The 19,863-nt window shown below is 47.9% G+C and overlaps 1 protein-coding gene across 1 annotated transcript in view; it reads right to left on the bottom strand.

Moving 5' to 3' along the window:
- cimip2b (ciliary microtubule inner protein 2B) overlaps window positions 1-19,863 on the bottom strand; it is a 35,015-nt gene that overhangs the window by 3,241 nt on the left and 11,911 nt on the right. Inside the window, exons 2-5 of the mRNA XM_085973650.1 lie at window positions 13,726-13,964; window positions 6,414-6,589; window positions 3,449-3,587; window positions 1,201-1,422 (exon numbers count right to left, since the gene is read on the bottom strand). Of these exons, the coding sequence (XP_085829776.1) occupies window positions 1,201-1,422; window positions 3,449-3,587; window positions 6,414-6,589; window positions 13,726-13,964 (776 nt within the window). The remainder of the gene's footprint in view (window positions 1-1,200; window positions 1,423-3,448; window positions 3,588-6,413; window positions 6,590-13,725; window positions 13,965-19,863) is intronic.

The raw sequence follows: 19,863 nt of genomic DNA on the forward strand, positions 1-19,863 counted from the left end.
AGAGGCAATGAGATGTATATCTGGAGAGATAAAGGATTTAGGCGTATGGGTGAAAAGATAGGTAGGGGGTTGAGATTTATCAAGGCATGAACTTGACAGTTCTAATAGCATTTTGTTGTTCCTTTAAAAAAAATGTTCTTCTGATGTGTTGGTATTCCTCTCTGTACTTTGTGCTATTGAGTAAGAGGTAGATTCACACCCTGATGTGTTCTTGACTTCAGCCTGACCTTGTGGAGGAAGATAACAAGTGGAGGTGAAATTATTTCTTGAGAAAAAGAAACAGCAGGGAGCAAATGATCCCAGACCAGCAATCATCACCTCCAATGGCGAGATGAATAGAACAAGGACAGACACCTGGCAACTCATCAACTGCTCATTCCCTTGCCGATGGTGAAAGATAATTTAAGGTACTTAAAGAGTGTGCATTTGAGTCTGGGTGGAGGGCGTGTGGGAAAGTGTAAGGGAGGATTTTCCTCTTGAGTGTCTCTGGTTTTCAGGCAAGGGTGAAACATTGAGTGCGCCAGAGTCCTGCAGCAACAGAAATTTCCTGCACCCACCATCCTGGCACAGCAGGAAATCCCACTGAAAGCCTACTAACAATATTCAAATAAGGCTGATCCTGGGAAATCTGGCAGGTGGCCGTAATTCCTGAATCCTCATTTTCAGCAGCATAGCTGCTGCACAGGGCAAGCTAGGGTGTAATGTTAATTTAATGAGAATCCTGCAAAATTAGTGTGTTCATTAGTTTGGAGTCAGTTTTTGTGTATTTTAACTTGTTAAATCCATGTTGCCTTTATTTATTGCACTTGAACTATGTAATAGTGCATTGTGGTGGTGCTAAGGGAATGGGGTGTAATGATCAATAACATGTCATTCTATAGTGGACACTAGGTGGAGCCGTAGAGCTGTGTAGAGCTGTATATAAGACTACACTACCCAGCTGTATATATATATTAAGACTACATTACTCATGAGGCACTAGGCTACCCACAAGGCAACAGTCAAGATGGAAGCCTCTACAGATACTGTACCAGTCCACATGTGCTCAATAAAGTAACTAGCAAAAGCTAGCTGTGTTCATAATAAGAATGTCTATTTATTAATGAACATAAGATGGGGAATATGTAAGTAAGTAAGCTGCTGAAAGGGAAAAAAATGTTGCACATTCTGATTACCACCACAGCTTCGGATACCTTTTACCTGGTATATAGCCCGTATACTGGGGCAGCATTCCCACTTGTGAGGGGTAAATGCATCTAATCCGGGGCAAGGTTTCACCCTCTTTCACAGAGTTTACAGTAGGAATTGATGTAGATTTTGATTTATTAAGCATCTGGTTGAATTCGATCAAGGCACAGTTAGTGCTGGTAGGATAACCTGTTCCAAGTTGAAATCGGGCACGAGGCACATACCCTTTGTACCCTATGAAACAAATAATGTACAGCTTTAAGATCTCCTGCACCAAACACAGTAGTACAGTATGCAATCAACAAATTATCTGCCCTATTCTCACGCTATTGTGGTCTATTGTTCAGCCAATGTAGTATATTAAATACGAAAGAAGAAAGAAAGACTTGCATTTCTATAGCGCCTTTCACGACCACCAAACGTCTCAAAGCGCTTTACAGCCAATGAAGTACTTTTTGGAGTGTGGTCACTGTTGTAATGTGGGAAATGTGAAAATATTATTCTCTGATCGGAAACTGTGAACAAACTGCAGCTGCACATAACATTTTAAAGATTTTAAACACTGCTTCAGTGCAACTCACCATGATGTGCTTCAATCAAACAGAAAAACAGCTCAAATCCACCAGGCAGAAATCAGCATTCTTCACAAGATTAATGGTTCTTAGTCTGGTCAGTGTTGAAATGCTTCTGTAGCTTCTTCTTTATCCTCCCCTGTGCCATGCCCCCTTCTCCCTCACCCATGCCACTTCCCTCTTGTTCCTCAACTCCTTGTCCAACACCATCTTTTGACCATCAATCCCTCCCCCTCACCCATACCCTCACCCCACTCACTCTCTCTAACCCTTCCTCACCACTCACCTCTCCCATGCCCCTTTATCCATTCACCCTCATCCTCTTCCCAGGCCCTCTCTTTTCTCCTGTTCTTGCTCTCTCTCCGCTTTTGTATCTTCATTTTGTTGATGATTGGACAAGCTCAGTGCTAACTGCTTCTACCTGTGAGACAGAGGGAGAAATAGAGTGAGAATGAGAGACCGAGAGAAAGAAAAACACCAATAAAGAGGCAGACAGAAATTTATTTTCTCATACTAATTATATCGTTTTTTAAAAGTTGAGCTTTGAAAGTAATCGGGAGTTGGGGGGGAGGTAATTTTGACTTTGGCCGATATTGCAAACTGGGCGATATCAACCCATTATACGTCCCTCCCAATTTTTATTTCCATTGACGTCAATGGAAATTAAAATCATGTGAGTTGTCTAACAGGCGGCTGGTTAAATATCGCTCACTTTACATTATCACCTAAAGTCACAATTACCCTCAAAGTGTCTTTGAGGGAAAGAGATAGGAAGTGAGGGAAGTAGGGGGGAGAAGAGATGGGGAGGAGGGAAACAGGTAATGAACCATTGGCCTCTCACCAGCCATCCATGGGGGAGGAAGTGATAGTGCGGCAGAATGGATAGAAGGTTAAGGCTAAGATGAGTGACACCAGGGCAAGGGAGAGTGGAGGATATAGGGTTGAGCAGGTACTTCAAAGGGGAAGAGATAGGGGAGTGTTGAGAGTGAAGGGAATGGACAATGGGAAGAGTAAGGGGTAGGTTACGTGATGATGGAAGAAAGGGAGTGGAGGAGGCATGAGTGATTGGGGGAGGGGATGGGAAGAGAACCACTGAGCGTGACATTTTACCTGCAACGCCCCACTCCAAATCCAGCCTGCAGCCATTGTGGCTCCTTTTCCTGCCACATCACGCCTTACCACTCATCAATCACTTCTCATCTAAAGAGAAAGTAAAAGATATAGAGAGAAGCAAAAAGAAGAGTTAAGAGCAGAGAAGCAGAAGGGAAAAGAGAGAGAGAAGCAGAAGAAAGAGAGAAAGATAAACAACAACATAAAGACATCAAAAATTGCAACAGTTTCCATGATGGTGCCGTCCCCTCAGCATGGAAGTTGAATTTCTGAGAGGAGGGAGCATGGTGAAAGTAGTAAAAGAATTAGACATTTCAGAGATACTGAGGCCACTTGTAGTGTCTCTACCACACCCCTGGTTGAGCCCAGCTAACTCCCATGGATCAAACCTAAGGTTTTCAAGGACAGCATGGCTCCGTACCACACTAAGTGGTGCATTTGTCCAATGAATCATCAGGACAGGCTCTACAACATTTCAATGTCACTTCAATTCTAGGCATTACACAAATCAATATTAATACAAGTGCTTACTTATACCTACATTCAAAAATGAGCAAATTTGAACCTCTCATACTCACCTGGCATAAAATGTTTATCAGGGTCTTCATTTTCCATTAAGTATGGAGAGGTCAGTGCTTTGTAAGAGCACGATAAGTAATAAGGACCAGGATTGGTAGTAGTTGCTGCGAGAGGTGTCCTGTAATTGGCTGTTAAAAGCTGAGAAGAAAGAAGAAAATATCAGTTCCCAATACAAACACCATTAAAGGAACACCAGGCAAGGAAGAACTATGTTTTAATATTCTTAAAGTAAACAAACCATCAGCCTCCAGACAACATACATGCACCAGTTTCTAATGGAAGTAAGGATAAAAACTAGCAAAGTTTTAAAAAGTTCACTAAATTTGGGAGCAATTCCTGAGAACTGAAAAGTGGAAACATAGTTCCATTATTTAAAAAGGTTAGATGACCTTCTAGAAAGTTTGCACATTCTCCCCGTGTTTGCGTGGGTTTCCTCCGGGTGCTCCGGTTTCCTCCCACAGTCCAAAGATGTGCGGGTTAGGTTGATTTGCTATGATAAATTGACCCTTAGTGTTAGGGGGATTAAATACGTGGGGTTACGGGGACAGGGTGGGATATGTGTTGGTGTAGGGGTTACGGGGATTGGGTGGGATATGTGTCGGTGCAGGCTCGATGGGCCGAAATGGCCTCTATCTGCACTGTGGGGTTTCTGTGATTTCTGTGAAACCTATCAATTTTAACATCAATTTACAAGGATAATCTTTAAAAAAAACTATTTCAGGGAAACACCTGGGAAGGCAGAGCTTGTTAAAGATTTGACAGAACTGTTAAATACATCTTTTGATTTGGTCTTCATCATGTAAAAACAGGATACAATTCCAGAGGTACAGGGAAGACTAAAGATTAATGAACGAGAAGAACCTACAAGCATTAGTATAAACAGAAAAAATGTAATGTGATTGAAGCTGGGCAAATACAGAGGCCTAGATGGTTTTCACTCGAGTATTAAAAGAAATAGGTGTGCAAATTGGGGATACATTAGTTATAATCTTCCAATGCTCATCAGCTTCAGGGTGTTCTGTGACAGAGTACTGAGGTGGTAGATAGTCAAGGATGAATGGATTTTCAAAAGCCAATTCATAAGTGCTGGGGGTGGTAGAGATAGATGAACAAAGGAATTAGGGGACTAGGTATATAAGTCATTAAAAGCTGATCCACTGGAGCAAAAGGTGGTCAAAAAGTCTAATGGAATGTTGGGCTTCAATAGAAAGAGGCATTGAATATATAAGTAAGGAAATACTACTGCAGTTTTACAGTGTTGGTCAGATGCCATTTGGAATATTGACTTCAGTTTTAGGCACAATTAAGAAGGGGTAGGCTTGTTGAGCCAAATGGCCTTTTCCTATTCCTAAAATTTCCTATTCTCTTCCTACCCCTTCAGCCTTCCTCGGCTATGCATTTATCATCAGTCAAGAGGACTTAGAGGCAGGTAACCTGCTCTGGGGCCTCTGCTAATGCCCTGTATGATATTCCAGAGCAATTACATTCAATAAATAAGTACATCAAAGATTACTTAAAAGCATGTGAAGAATTAATAATGATGGTATATGTTTCGAAAAAATACAATTCAAATGATTCCAGGAGTAAATAAGATATTCAGGCACAACATTGTGATAGTGTTACTGCTGACCCAAAGAGACCCAAATTTAGCATCCCAATCTCCATAATTCCACTTCCTCAAACCTGGCTCTTGGTGGGTTGACCAAACAACAGCACCAAATGGATCTGTGGAGATGTCCAGAAACTAAAGAGAGCTTGAAAATTATGGGGTAAAAACATTGTAGCCCATTTTAGCCTTGGTGTTGAGAGTGGTATTAATTCTGGTTTAATTCACATTTCTTGCTCCTATTTCTTATGTTCTTATATTATTAATTTAGTTCAGTGTAGAGAAGATTAAATTGTGCCATTTCAGTGAACTGTTCAGTGGTCCAGTGTGGGGGAAAAGTCAGTATTAATACCTGGAAACCTCGCAGGAGCTCATGAGAGGGAGTTAAAACTTCATGAATGTCTGAGTTTTAGGGCTCTGAAGCCTAAAAGCAGTGATTCTCAAACAGGGGTCCACGGACCCCGGGGGGCTGTAGAGACTTTCCAGGGGTCTGCGGCTGGAGGTAATTTCAGGCCTGCTCCTCTTTATAAAACCAACACTGATTCAGTTCTTGTGAATTATTCTCAATGACTGGGGCTGCCTCCTCACAGAGGTCCACAGGTCTCACTCACTTTGCAACGAGCGCTCCCTGCTGGTCGAGCCAATTCCTCTCCCTGGCGCCACGACCCTGTGCTATCCTCCTGACACGTGCTCAGAGTGTCTGCGGGGCCCTTCAAACACGTGCCTGACGTGTTCATGCAAACACGTACAATCCCACAGTGCAGTTGTGACAGAACGTGCCAGTGGGACAGTGTGACGGTGAGTCATGCTTCCAGCAGCATCCCAGCATATGCATGGGTGCTCCCGCCCTCACTCACCTTGGCCAGCCTGCTAACAGCTTTAAAAATTGTCCAGCACTCATTGGCTGATAGTGGCCATGTGTTCCTGCGGAGTACCCAGAATTGGTGCGAGAAGCAGGCGCACACACCTCACTGATATCTGTAAGTAAATACCTGTTTTCTTAAAAGCATTATCAAAGCACTCTTTATAAGCAGCACTTTCATATTATGTGTATTATATATAGTATTATAATTTAGATGGAGGGTCCGTGATTACTAATCCATTTGAAAACGGGTCCTTCAACCAAAAAGGTTTGAGAACCACTGCCTTAAAGCACAAATTCACATTCCTATCAGTTGGACCTCTGGCTGTGATCAGCAGTGTGGAGGCAGGATGCAGTGGAGGGGAGGGGACGGGGAAGGAAGAAGGGGAAAAATAAAAGACGTGTTTTTGTTTGGTGTCAAAGTACAGTGTCTATAGGATAACAGGAATGTATGTGCTCTGTTCAAGCAGATAGAGATGAGCACAGATGCTGTTACTTTCTTCTCTTGCTCAGTCTGTGCCCTGGTTTTCCCAGTCTGTAATGCATTTATCAATTCCATCTCCTGTTTCTTTGAGGCAATCTTAAGCTGTTCTCTCTCAAACTCTGCAATTGCGTCCATGCAGGTTTCTGTGTAGTTTTTTGAAAAATAGATTTTATTTCTGGGAACAAAGCCTGTTTACAAATATAGGAGAAAAAAAAAGCATATGTTAGCTAAAGTTCAGTATAAATTCCTGATGTGTAGAGTATGATTAAAGCACTTAGATGAGCAATTATGAAACAATAAAATAAACATAAGGCTTCTATACTAATTTTCACTGTTGACAGTGATAGTTAAGTTTCCCTTAATCTCCCCTCATTCTAAAAATATTTTCCTCTCATTAATCACTTCCAATCCTATGTTAGACACCATGGGGGAATTTGAACCTAACAAAAACCAGGTGGGTTGGGGGCGTGTGGGAAGTTAAACTGTTAAAAATCTGAATCCTGACCTGAAACCGCCTCCAACCCGGCCACATCCGGTTTTAACAGAGGTGGGACAGGGGGTGGGCAGCCAATCCGCTGCCAGGAGGCGGGTCATCTATTTAAATATTATAATGAGGCTGGAAGCCTCTGTTTAACCTTGTGGCAAAGCCACTAAGAGACTCTCACAGTGACTTGTACAATTGCCTTTAATCATGTTTATTACCTTTTAATGTTGGCTCTGGTTAAACAGAGCTAGATCGACAAAATCGCGATCTGACGTGATGACGTCATCACGTGGGTCATGTGACGTCCCAACGGTGGGAAACGTGATGACGTCATGACGTCAGAGGTAGAGGGCGTTTCCAGCCAGTCCTCGTGTGGAGTGATAGTGAATAGACCTGTTTAGAGCTTCTCCTGCATTTTCTTGTTTTGTAAAGTTTTAGTACATTAAACTCAGTTTGTTAACTACTATTGAGTTTATAGATTCTTTGCTAGGAGTGCAGAGACTCCTACATTGGTGACCCCGAATCCTCGCGATCGTTTTTCGCGGTGAACGCAGAACACGGGCCAGTAATGGAGGCCAATGCAGTGGCCTTGAAGCTCCCCCAATTCTGGGAACAACAGGCGGCCTCTTGGTTTGTGCAAGCCGAGGCGCAATTTGAACTCCGCAATGTCGTACAGGACCAGACCAGATATCTCCACGTGGTCACCGCCCTCGATAGCTCGACGGCGTCGAGAATCATCAGCCTTCTGGAGAGTCCCCCGAATGCTGACAAGTATGTAGCCATCAAGACACGATTGCTGCAGGTATTTGGTCTTACCAAAGCGGAGCGCGCTCGCCGTTTACTGATGCTACCAGGGTTAGATGACTCCAAACCCTCGGAGCTTATGAGCCACATGCTGACTCTCCTGGGGTCCGAGCCCCAGTGCTTTCTGTTTCGCGAGCTGTTCCTTACTCAGCTCCCCGAGCAAGTCCAGGCAGCCCTCGCCCGAGCAGAAACCGCAGACTGCGTCGCGCTCGCCGAAGAGGCGGATAAGATTTACGCAGTCCGGCAACAAAACTGCGCCATCGCGCAATGCCCCGCCATGAGGAGCCCGGCCCCGGCTCCGACCACGGCGCCTCCGATGACTGGTTACTGTTACTACCATGCTCGTTTCGGCCCGAAGGCCCGCTGCTGCTGCCCACCGTGCAGTTTCGTTACCAGACCGTCGAATAGACCGCCGCGAGTCAAGCACGTCGGTCCCAGTACTTCCCCTGCGGCCACGATGGCGATCGGCGCTTCCGGGAATCTCACCTACTTAACCGACTCCATCTCGGGCCGTCGTTTTCTATGCGACACGGGGGCGCAATGCAGCATACTTCCCGCCTCGGTCATCGACCTTCGGTCCGGCGGATGGGGTCCCCCTCTGCAAGCGGTCAACGGGGGTTCGATCTGCACTTGCGGAAAGCGGCTCGTCCAAGTCTGTTTCGGTTGACAGCTTTTCACCTGGAATTTCATCACCGCTCAAATCTCGCAGGTCCTGTTGGGTGCTGACTTTTTGGGCGGACGTGAAAAATCGATGCCTCGTTCACGCCGCCACGCTCGACGATATTTCAGGGGTGCGCAGCACGGCTGCGTCACACACGATTTCATGTGCGCAGCCACCGCCCGACGATTTCGCCCGTCTCCTCGAGGAGTTCCCCGAGCTGACGAAGCCCACCTTTTCGGCTTCGACAGTCAAGCATAGGGTGGAGCATCATATTTCGACTACCGGCTCTCCCGTTTACGCCAGGGCGCGACGTTTAGAGCCCAGCAAGCTAGCGGCGGCGAAGGCGGAGTTTGTCGTGATGGAGAAAATGGGGATCATCCGTCGGTCCAGTAGTCCCTGGTCCTCCCCGCTCCACATCGTCTCCAAGCCTGGCGGGGGATGGCGGCCCTGTGGTGATTATCGCCGCCTCAATGAGATAACGACGCCCGACCGCTACCCCATTCCCCATATACAGGATTTCTCAGCGCATTTGGCGGGGACGTCCATCTTCTCGAAAGTCGACCTCGTCCGTGGTTACCACCAGGTGCCAGTGCACCCTCAAGATGTCGAAAAGACGGCGGTCATTACCCCCTTTGGAATTTTTGAATTCCTACGAATGCCCTTTGGACTTAAAAATGTGGCGCAGGCGTTTCAGCGCCTCATGGATTCAGTCCTGCGGGACCTTGATTTTTTATTTGTTTATTTGGATGATATTCTGATTGCCAGCACCTCCAAGGAGGAACACCTCGAGCACCTTCGGGTCCTTTTTCGACGGCTTCAGCAGCACGGCCTCATCGTTAACCCGGACAAATGCCGTTTCGGTCTAGCGCAACTTGATTTCCTGGGCCACCGCATAATCCCCGCTGGGGCAATGCCACTTCGAGTCAAGGTGGAGGCGAACGCGGAGTTCCCGAAACCGAAATCCGTGAAAGCCTTACAGGAGTTCCTGGGGATGGTGAACTTCTATCATCGTTTCATCCCCAGCGCAGCACAGCTCATGCGTCCGCTCTACGAGGCCCTCAGGGGCATGACGGGAAAGGAGCCAGTGGTATGGTCGCAAGACATGGATCGCGCCTTCGAGGAGACGAAGACTGCGCTCACCAACGCGACCATGTTGGCACACCCCCTGCCGGGAGCCACCATCGCCCTCACGACGGATGCGTCAGACTACGCAGTGGGGGCCGTCCAGGAGCAGTGGGTCGACGGCGCATGGCAACCGCTGGCCTTTTTTAGCTGCCAGCTACAACGGCATGAGCGCCGGTACAGTACTTTCGACCGAGAGCTGTTGGCTTTGTTTTTGGCCATCCGCCATTTTCGCTTCCTCCTCGAAGGGTGCCGCTTCATCGCGTTTGTTGACCACAAGCCATTGACGTTCGCAATGGCCAAGTCTGCGGAACCATGGTCGACTCGGCAGCAAAGGCAGCTGATGTACATATCAGAGTTCACCACCGACGTCCGGCACATGGCCGGTAAGGACAACGTCGTCGCCGATTGCCTATCCCGCGCCGCCGTCCAGGCCATCCAATTGGGCATTGACTACACACAGATGGCGGCTGACCAAGCGGCCGACCCGGAGACCCAGGTTTTTCGTTCGGTTCCAGCCAGCCTCCAGCCGAGGGATGTGCCGTTCCATTCCACAGGTACTACTCTGCTCTGCGATGTTTCGTTGGGTGCACCCCATCCGATTGTCCCGTCTAAATGGCGCCGGGCTGTTTTCGATGCCATACACGGCCTATCGCATCCTGTAGTGCGGGCGTCGCAAAAGCTGCTGGTCTCCAAATTCGTATGGAGGGGAATACGCAAAGACGTCAGAGACTGGGCGAACACTTGTGTTGTTTGCCAACGGGCCAAGGTGCAGCGGCATGTCAGGGCCCCGCTCGTCATCTTCGAGGTCCCGGAGCGGCGATTCGATCACATTCACATTGACTTAGTGGGCCCGCTTCCACCGTCCCGGGGCTTTACGTACCCTTTGACAATGGTGGATCGCACCAAGAGGTGGCCGGAGGCAGTCCCCATGACATCCACCACCTCTGCGGATGTTGCTCGAGCTTTCGTTTCATCATGGGTAGCCCAGTTTGGTGTCCCTGCGGATATTTCGTCGGATCGTGGGCCGCAATTTTCGTCTGAACTGTGGAATGAGGTGGTTTCCGTGTTGGGCGTTAAACTCCACCACACTACGGTCTATCACCCGCAAGCGAACGGCTTGTGCGAGCGGTTCCATCGTTCCATGAAGGCGTCGCTCAGGGCCAGCCTTCTGGATGCATCCTGGGTCGACAAACTGCCGTGGGTGATGTTAGGACTCCGCACGGAAGGAAGATCTCCAGTCGTCGGCGGCGGAGATGGTTTACGGGCAACCGCTTTGAGTTCCGGGTGAATTCCTGCCGACCCCTATGCGGCCATGGTCCGCGGCCAGGCAAAGAGAGGCCCACCGGGATGCAGCCCGCTGTTTCCGCCCAGTTCCGACCTCACAGCACGGTTTGCCTTCGTCCAACGTCCCGGGGGAGTTGTCGAAGGCCAAGTTAGTTTTTGTGCGCCAAGACGGCCATCGTACCCCGCTCGCACCTCCTTATGCAGGGCCCTTCCAGGTTTTGCAGGCAGGGGACAAGAGTTTCGTGATCGACGTTGGGGGCAAGCTTGATCACATCTCTGTCGATCGCCTTAAGCCTGCGCACCTAGACCTCGAACGACCGATCGAGCTGGCGCAGCCTCCGCACCACGGCCGGCCGCCGGCCGCCGCCACACCCTGCCGTGTTACCTGCCAGCTCGCCGCCTGCTCAGCGTTTTCCCCTCCGGGAATTTAGGAGTTGGTCCAGCAGGCTTGTCCGACCTCCTCAGCGATTGACTCTTCTCGTTAAAGACAATTCTGGGGGGGCGTATGTGGCAAAGCCACTAAGAGACTCTCACAGTGACTTGTACAATTGCCTTTAATCATGTTTATTACCTTTTAATGTTGGCTCTGGTTAAACAGAGCTAGATCGACAAAATCGCGATCTGACGCGATGACGTCATCACGTGGGTCATGTGACGTCCCAACGGCGGGAAACGTGATGACGTCATGACGTCAGAGGTAGAGGGCGTTTCCAGCCAGTCCTCGTGTGGAGTGATAGTGAATAGACCTGTTTAGAGCTTCTCCTGCATTTTCTTGTTTTGTAAAGTTTTAGTACATTAATCTCAGTTTGTTAACTACTGTTGAGTTTATAGATTCTTTGCTAGGAGTGCAGAGACTCCTACAACCTCCCTTTTGAATTTAACTTTAGTTGGTCGGGGTTTGCAGGCCTCATGAAACCCATCAGCATATGCAAGGCGAGGACTGCTGCATACAGGTGGTAAGAGCATTTACACCTACCTCCTGGATCCAGCGTCCCTACCTAATCCACCCCCCGCGATCAGAGACCCCCACACGAGGTCTCCGATCCCTCCGCAGGTCTCCAATCCCTCCCCCCCCAAGCCTCCGATCCCTCCGCAGGCCTCTAATCCCACCACCTCCCCCCACCCCCAGGCCTCCGACCCCCCGCCCAGGTCTCCGCACCCCCCCCCCCCAGGCTTCCAATTCTCCCCCACCAGGCCTCTAATCCCCACCCCCACTCCAGACTTCGATCCCCACCACGAAGCCAGAGGCCTCCCTCTCCCTATGCTCCTACGGCCCTCTGATACTCCCCGCCCCCCCGCCCCACGATCTTTGCTGACATCACCCCCACTCATCCTTCCCCTCTCCTAGCTCCTCTCAGCCCCCGATCTCTTCAGACCCCTCACCCCCGTGGTAGCCCCGGTTCCTGATCTCCTCAGACCCCCCACCCCGTGCTAGCCCTGGTTCCTGATCTCTTCAGACCCCACCCCCTCTCCTCCAACCACCTCCCCCCCTGGCCCCCATGCGATTCCTCCCTCCCCACTCTCTGCGGTCTAGTGCTGCGGACCTGCCCGCCCTCAGCCAGCCAGCCTCTCAATCTGGGTGGGAAACAGAGGCTTCCCATGCAAATCAGGTTCTGCCGTTAAATTCGGCAGAGCCTGTGGGGAACCCAACTGCTTTGGAGACCCCTGCTCCCAATCAGTCTGCCCCATTAAAATTCAGTCCCATATTTAGGGGGAGGGGTGGTCAAATTTTAAGGTGGGGTGAGTACAGACAAGCATCTAATCCTACTGACAACATCAATTTTAGGCTAGGGCTATTTTAACTACTGGGCTTCATTTACATCCTGAATCGGGTGTAAAGAGGCAGCTGGCTGCCTGCCGGTGGATGAAGATCAAGTGGCTCAGAGGCCGCTCTCTGGCACTCAGGTATGCCATGGTGGGGGTTTGGCAGGGTCTCACAGGTGATAAGATGGAGGAGCACAGGGCAGCAAAGACCCAGACTTCCCTTGCGAGGCCCGGAGGAGCAATCTGCTCTTTCTATGCCACGCAAAAATAAGGTTAAATCTTATTTTTTATGGCCTCCGCCTCTTCTGCGATAGGATATACTAAGCGGGGCAGCCGGAGAGGGTGCCCTGCTCAGTTGGTGGTTAAGATGCATTCGGGGTCCGAATTACATCTTAGGACTCTAAGTCACGCATATTAATGAGGCTGAGGCTGAGGCTGAGACAGAGTCAGGCAGACACCATAGCCGCCTAAATAAAGGGCCCAGTTAAAACAGTGGAAAGTGGGAATGGAGTGGGAATGAGGCGATTTTAACTGCGCTACCACCCCCTCCACCCACCACCATTTCTTAGCTGGCATATTATGGAGGCGTCACACTCCCAGGCTTCTGCCAATGCTGCTCAATGACTTTTTTCTGAGGCATGCAAGAATTACGCAGGATGGCATCCTCTGATTTTCCCTCTCTCTCTACGGGGATGTGCCTCTAACTTAGAGTAAACCAATGGTAATAAGGACATTCTGCATAAACAGTACTGGACTTAGTACATATATTTTTTATGAATTGAACGGAAATGTAAAACTCTTTCAAATATCGCTGAAGCGATGTGCGGCCAGGATTTGTTGTATGATGACATCTAAAGTAATGTAATTGAATATATCCAAACCAAATGATCCTGCATGGGGAGAAAGCTTTACTTTGATAGGCATTACAGTTTTGCCTGTGACGCTGGGCTTGTAAATGTGGAGATAGGCTGGATGACTTATGCTCTTGACTTTCTGTCACATTCTTCAGTCGCCTAGTCAATATTTAATTTGACAAGACAAGAAACATATAGGCACAAATTGTTAATTAATTTATTTACTTGTCGAGCTAGTTTGTAGCAAATATATGTTGTTAGCTGTTTCCTGCATTAGTTAATCATTTGCCTAAAGAAGTAAGCCAATTAAAATAAGCTTCCTTTATCAAAATGCAGTAGGTAACTAACCAGTGTATCCACAGATAATTAAGTCAGTCAGTTTCTGGCCTTTCCTGCTGGCTTTATGACTCTGAAGCAGATTTCGATGTTTTTCAGTTCCCACATTATTGTTGGTTTCTTGATTCTGGGTTGGCTGGAGAAGTGATTGTCCAGAGCGTACTATTCCAGGATCCGTGAGCAGTTTAGAGGTCAGCTTGCCATAGCATTGCCCAACACTGTACTTAGACTGAGGACAATAACCAGTATATCTAAAAAGGTATTACAGAGCAGCAATTATTTTTCAGGAAGAAGGTATACATTCACTGACAATTAAACCTTATTATAATTGGACTGCAGAACTCATTAGGTCATCAACCTGAAACACTCTGGCCAAGATTTTCCGGAGTGTCAGCGGGCGGGATCGGTGGCGGGTCGTGATGGGAAAGTGATTTTTTTTTGACAGTGGGTCCCTGACCCCGCTGTCAACCCACTGTAACGCGTCTTTCCCAGTGTCGGGTCTGTCAGCGCTGAGCAGACCTGACAGGCAGCGGCGGGTGACCCAATTAAACTCATTAGTATCTAGTTGACAGATGATTAACAGGCTTTATTAACTTACCTTTTGACTTTAACTTCATGGCCATGGGAACCACGTTGTTCGGGGACCACGGCTGTCAACCTGAGGCGGGAGTTGAATGCCCATTGCTCCAGCTGATTAGTTGACAGCTTCAAATGTACAGTAAAAGCTCCCACCTGACAGATCATCACTTTCCTCAGCCACAAGCTACTTCTCAGTCGATTTGCAGCACAGATTCTGCAGGCTTTCCACTTTCCACTCTCCATTCGCTCTTACCTCATTGGAACAACTCTCTCAGCATTGACAGAATGCTTCTGTCATCTCGACTTCACCTGCCATCAACATGGGTGCCCTTTATACTGTTCCACCATGGTCCTCAGAATCCAACCACAATCAGCCCCAACACCAGCAGCACCAACAACAACACCAACCTTCTCCGCAATCACCTGATGTTACACAGGACAGAGGACATCAGCACCTGAGCACATTGCTGCCCGGGAGGCCAGGGATGGACTCACCATGGCCACATTTACTTCACTTGACGATGTACACCCTGGCTGCCACATGATGCACCAGGTTGGCACCACCCCACACCAACACCATAAAGCATCCCTACAATGTCCAAGCTATTCCTTTCACACTCACCACCATTGTGGGGGGGTACCGTTATGTCTCACCATTCTCTGCAACTCACTAAGCCACTTCCAAAGGTGCACATAAATCTGTCCAAGAATAGAAAGTGTTGAAAATAAAGGTTTCAATGTTTGACAGCACATTAATACAAACTTTACATGAACATTGGATAAAATACCCAAGTGGCTACCCTTGTGTATTGTTAGTTAGTATGACTGCACTAGGATGAAGGTGCGTGTGAGGGTGGTTAGTGAGATGGGGATGTGATAATGTAGATAGAGAGAGAGGGATGGGTGGAGGTGTGAGGTAAGTTGGTGTGAGTAAGGATGTGCAGGAGTAGGGTTGGGAAGGCAGAGTGATGGGGATGATGAGAGGCACAGCAAGATGAGGTTGAGTGTGGCTTTGTACTAACATTTCATGATCTACTGAGATAATTGAAAGGTTTGCGCCTCTGCACCCAGGTCCTCCTGACGACATCCCTGCTTGTGACCTCCTGTGCGTGTGCAACCAGGCTATGTTGGTCTCCTGGGGAGGTCTCTTCTGCCCATCGGAAGGGAAGAGGACCTTATTGCGTACTCTGACTCCCTCCATAGGCATATGGAGGGAGACATGGAAGAACCTGGGTGCAGCCCTGCACCTCTGTGCAGTCATTGTCAGTGTTTGCAACACTTCAATGCTGTAGAACACTGACAGCACAAATGACAAAAGAAAGTTAGCCATGGTCCCTTTAAGGAAAGCGGCTGATGACGCGTCATGAATGACATCACCAGACCCGCTTCCTCTAATTGGACCGGGAAACAAGCTGGGTGGGCTTAACAAGCCCTATCAATGGAAATTCATTTTCCAGAGCGGGATGGAGCTAGCAGCGGGGCCATGACCTGCCACTGACCCTGACCGCACCAGATCCGCCGATGTAAGGAAAATCTCGGCCATTGTATCTATCTCCACAGATGCTGCATGGCCTGCTGAGTCTTTCCAGAATTTTCTTTGTTTATTTCCCATCAGATTGATGTTTAATTGCCTTTATGAAGAACATGCTTTGCAGTAATAAAATTTGAATGACAAATGAAAGGTGTATAACAGAGAGGTGTGTGCCTGTATCTGTGTTGTTTGTGTGGTGCACATTTAGCATTAGGATGTGTGGCTGTATACAATGGCCCAGAACTTGGTGTCGGGGGCTTGCCGCGCGTGCAAGCCCCCGATGTGCACTTACCCGGCGCGCCGACATCTGAAACCTGGCCCGCAGTGGATTTCCTGTCAGTGGCCAGGTTCTGATGTCGGCGCGCTGTGCTAACCTGACCCAGCGGCGTAGTTAGTGCGATGTGCCGGCTGGGATCAGGTGAGCACTGTTCAGCCAATCAGGGGAGGGGAAACTTCATTCATAAGTTTGAGAGTAGGAACTGTCAAACTCATGAGAAGTACTGCACCCCAAAACACTATTTAAACTTTAAATAAAATTTAAAAAAACATCCCAATCATTAAATTAAGTATAAATAAGTTAAAAAAAATAATTTAAACAATAATTTTTTTTTTGAAAAAAATAAATTTTTAATAAAAAGGGTCTAAAACTAAACTTACCTTATTGTAGATTCTTTAAAATAATAAACCTGTGGAAAAAAAAATTCTAAATTGCACTAAAACACCACTTACCTGTAAAAATAAATACTTACGTGTGCTTTTTACAAGCGTAAAGACCGGAGGCCTTTACACATGCGCAAATCCCCCAAAACAGAGGAAATCCAAGACGCACGCGCTGCCCCCTACAGCGCACGCACTAGCCTCTTCAACTCTTGGGTTAGAGGAGAGGAAATGCCGGTTTTCAGCGCATGCGCTGTGCATGCTGAAAACCGGCATTTCCTCCGGCCAGACGCGTGAGTACCCCTTCCGTACTCACGCATTTGGGGAGGAATTACTGCCCCATTGTGTGTATAAACAGTGTGTTGTGTGAGAGTGTGTGTATCTCTATATCTGTCTGTATAACTGTGGTGTGAGTATGTGGTCTATCAAGCTTGTTACTTCTACAACTATGTACAATCTACCCTATCAAATACTCTGGAGCCTAAATTAATTAGCACCCAAAACCAGGCATGACCCATCAGACACACAGCCATGGTGCACCAGAATGGAGAGGCCCAAGGACCATCCTAAATTTGTCCTTGGCCTCATCATCATAAAAGCGGTGAGCTGCAGGTGCCTAATGCAGCTCATCGATTCAGGCCCTTCGAATTTCAGCCGGCTCGAAAACTGAAAAGATGAGTCCACATATGCTCCTCCTGGCTCCACATTAAGGTAGAACCATAGAATGGTTACAGCATGGAAGAAGGGCATTCGGCCTGTCGAGCTCGTGCCGCCTCTCTGCAAGAGCACTTCAGCTAGTCCCACTCCCCCGCCCTTTCCCCGTAGCCCTCTAAATTTCTTTCCTTCAGGTACTTATTCAATTCCCTTTTGAAAGCCGTGATTGAATCTGCCTCCACCATCCTTTCAGGCAGTGCATTCCAGATCTTAACCACTCGCTGTGTAAAACAGTTTTTTCTTACATCACCTTTGGTTCTTTTGCCAATCACCTTAAATCTGTGTCCTCTGGTTCTCAACCCTTCTGCCAAGGGGAACAGTTTCCCTCTATTTACTCTGTCCAGACCCCTTATGAATTTGAACACCTCTATCAAATCTCCTCTCAATCTTCTCCAAGGAGAACAACTCCAGCGTCTCCAGTCTATCAACGTAACTGAAGTCCCTCATCCCTGGAATCATTCTCGTAAATCTTTTCTGCACCCTCTCTAAGGCCTTCATATTCTTCCTAAAGTGTGGTGCCCAGAATTGGACACAGTACTCCAGTTGGGGCCGAACCAGTGTTTTATACAGGTTAATGCAGGTGTGCCAGCTGTGGGTAGCACTCTCGCCTCTGAGTCAGAAGTTTGTGGGCTCACAGTCCCACTCCAGGGACATGAGCACAAAAATCTAGGCTGATCACTCCAGTGCAGTGCTGAGGGAGTGCTGCACTGTTGTAGCTGCTGTCTTTCGGATGAGACATTAAACCGAGGTCCCGTCTGCTCTCTGAGGTGGATGTAAAAGATCCCATGGCACTATTTCGAAGAAGAGCGGGGGAATTATCCCCAGTGTCCTGGCCAATGCTTATCCCTCAATCTACATAACAAAAGCAGATTATCTGGTCATTATCACATTGCTGTTTGTGGGACCTTGCTGTGCACAAATTGGCTGCTGCGTTTCCTACATTACAACAGTGACTACACTCCAAAAGTACTTCATTGGCTGTAAAGAGCTTTGAGAAGTCCGGTGGTCGTGAAAGGCGCTATATAAATGCAAGTCTTTCTTTCATCATAATTTCCACACTTTTGTACTCTCTACCTCTATTCATGAAGCCCAGGACCCCGTAAGCCTTTGTAAATGCTTTCTCAACCGGCCCTGCCAGCTTCAGTGATTTGTGCACACATACCCTCAGGTCTCTCTGTTCATGTACCCCCTTCAGGATTGTACCATTTAGTTTATATGTTCTCTCCTCATTCTTTCTACCAAAATGTATCACTTCACACTTTTCTGTGTTAAATTTCATCTGCCACTTGTCCGCCCATTTCACCAGCCTGTCTATGTCTTCCTGAAGTCTATCACTCTCCTCCTCACTGTTCACTATACTTCCAAGTTTTGTGTCAACTGCAAATTTTGAAATTGTGCCCTGTACACCCACATCCAAGTCATTAATATATATCAAGAAAAGCAGTGGTCCTGGCATTGATATATATCCTTTCTGGTCCCTAATTGGCCCCACCCCTCCTCTTACTACCCTTTTACTATTTATATGCCTATAGAAGACTCTTGAATTACCTTTTATATTGGCTGCCATTCTATTCTCATACCCTCTCTTTGCCCTCTTATTTTTTTTTTCACTTCTCCTCTGACCTTTCTGTATATAGTCTGATTCTCAGATGTATTTGCAACCTGACATCTGTCATACATGCTCTTCTTCTGCTTCATCATACTCTCTGGGCTAGATTTTCGTGGAGCCGTCAGGCGGGGTTTCAGGCGTGTGTGGGGGGGGGGGGAAATCCCGAATTTGGGGGTCCCGACACCATCCTGCCCAAAACCCCACCCCACGTAAGTTTCAGGGGCGGCGGGTACCCGCCCCGCACTGGGACCCGCCGAAACCAGGCGGGAAGGGATTAGTGCCAATTAACTGCCTGTTAACAGGTAGTTAAGAGGCAGTTTTTAGCCTAATCCCTATTTTGAGGGGTTTCGTGTGGGTTTCCCGACGGCCTGCCTGCTCTAACCTGGCGTGGTTTGGAGCCGTCGGGAAACCCACACTAATCCCTTCCCGCCTGGTTTCGGCGGGTCCCAGTACTTACCTTAACAGCCTTTCTTCCTGTAGCCGTCGGGAGCGCATCACTCAGCCGGAACTGAAAGCTGAATGGCTGCGATCTGTCAAAAGTGACAGCCTTCAGCTTTGAGTGCCGGTGAGAGTTCTAACTGAGTCTGTGCAGAAGGACTCATGTTAGAACTCAGAGTGTCAGTGTTTCACAGCTTGAAACAGCTGTGAAACACTGATATTTCATCTGTCAAGAACTCTTGACAGATGAAATTGCAGTCTGTGATGTCACCTGTTGCCAGGTGGCCCTTAATTGGCCTGCTGAGCCCACTGGGCGGCCTCAACAAGGTCAATCAAGGGAAAATCACGCGGATTGGCCGGACGTCGAAGTAGGCGGGTCAAAAACCCGAAAGGCGAAGTCCCGCCTTCTTCCGGACAGGTTCAGGAAAATCTACCCCTGTATCTCTTTCGTCATCCAGGGATCCCTGACTTTAGTCGCCCTGCCTTTCCCCCTCGTGGGAATGTACCTCAACTGTACCTGAATTATTTCCTCTTTAAAGGCAGCCCATTGTTCCATTAAGGTAAGTTAAAAAATATATACCTGCACTCTTCTTCTGTAGCCTCCAGAACCTGAAAAAGTAGT

This window comes from Somniosus microcephalus, chromosome 2, assembly GCF_052327205.1.
Source record: "Somniosus microcephalus isolate GS21.2 chromosome 2, FLI_Smic_1.0, whole genome shotgun sequence".
Lineage (NCBI taxonomy): Eukaryota > Metazoa > Chordata > Chondrichthyes > Squaliformes > Somniosidae > Somniosus > Somniosus microcephalus.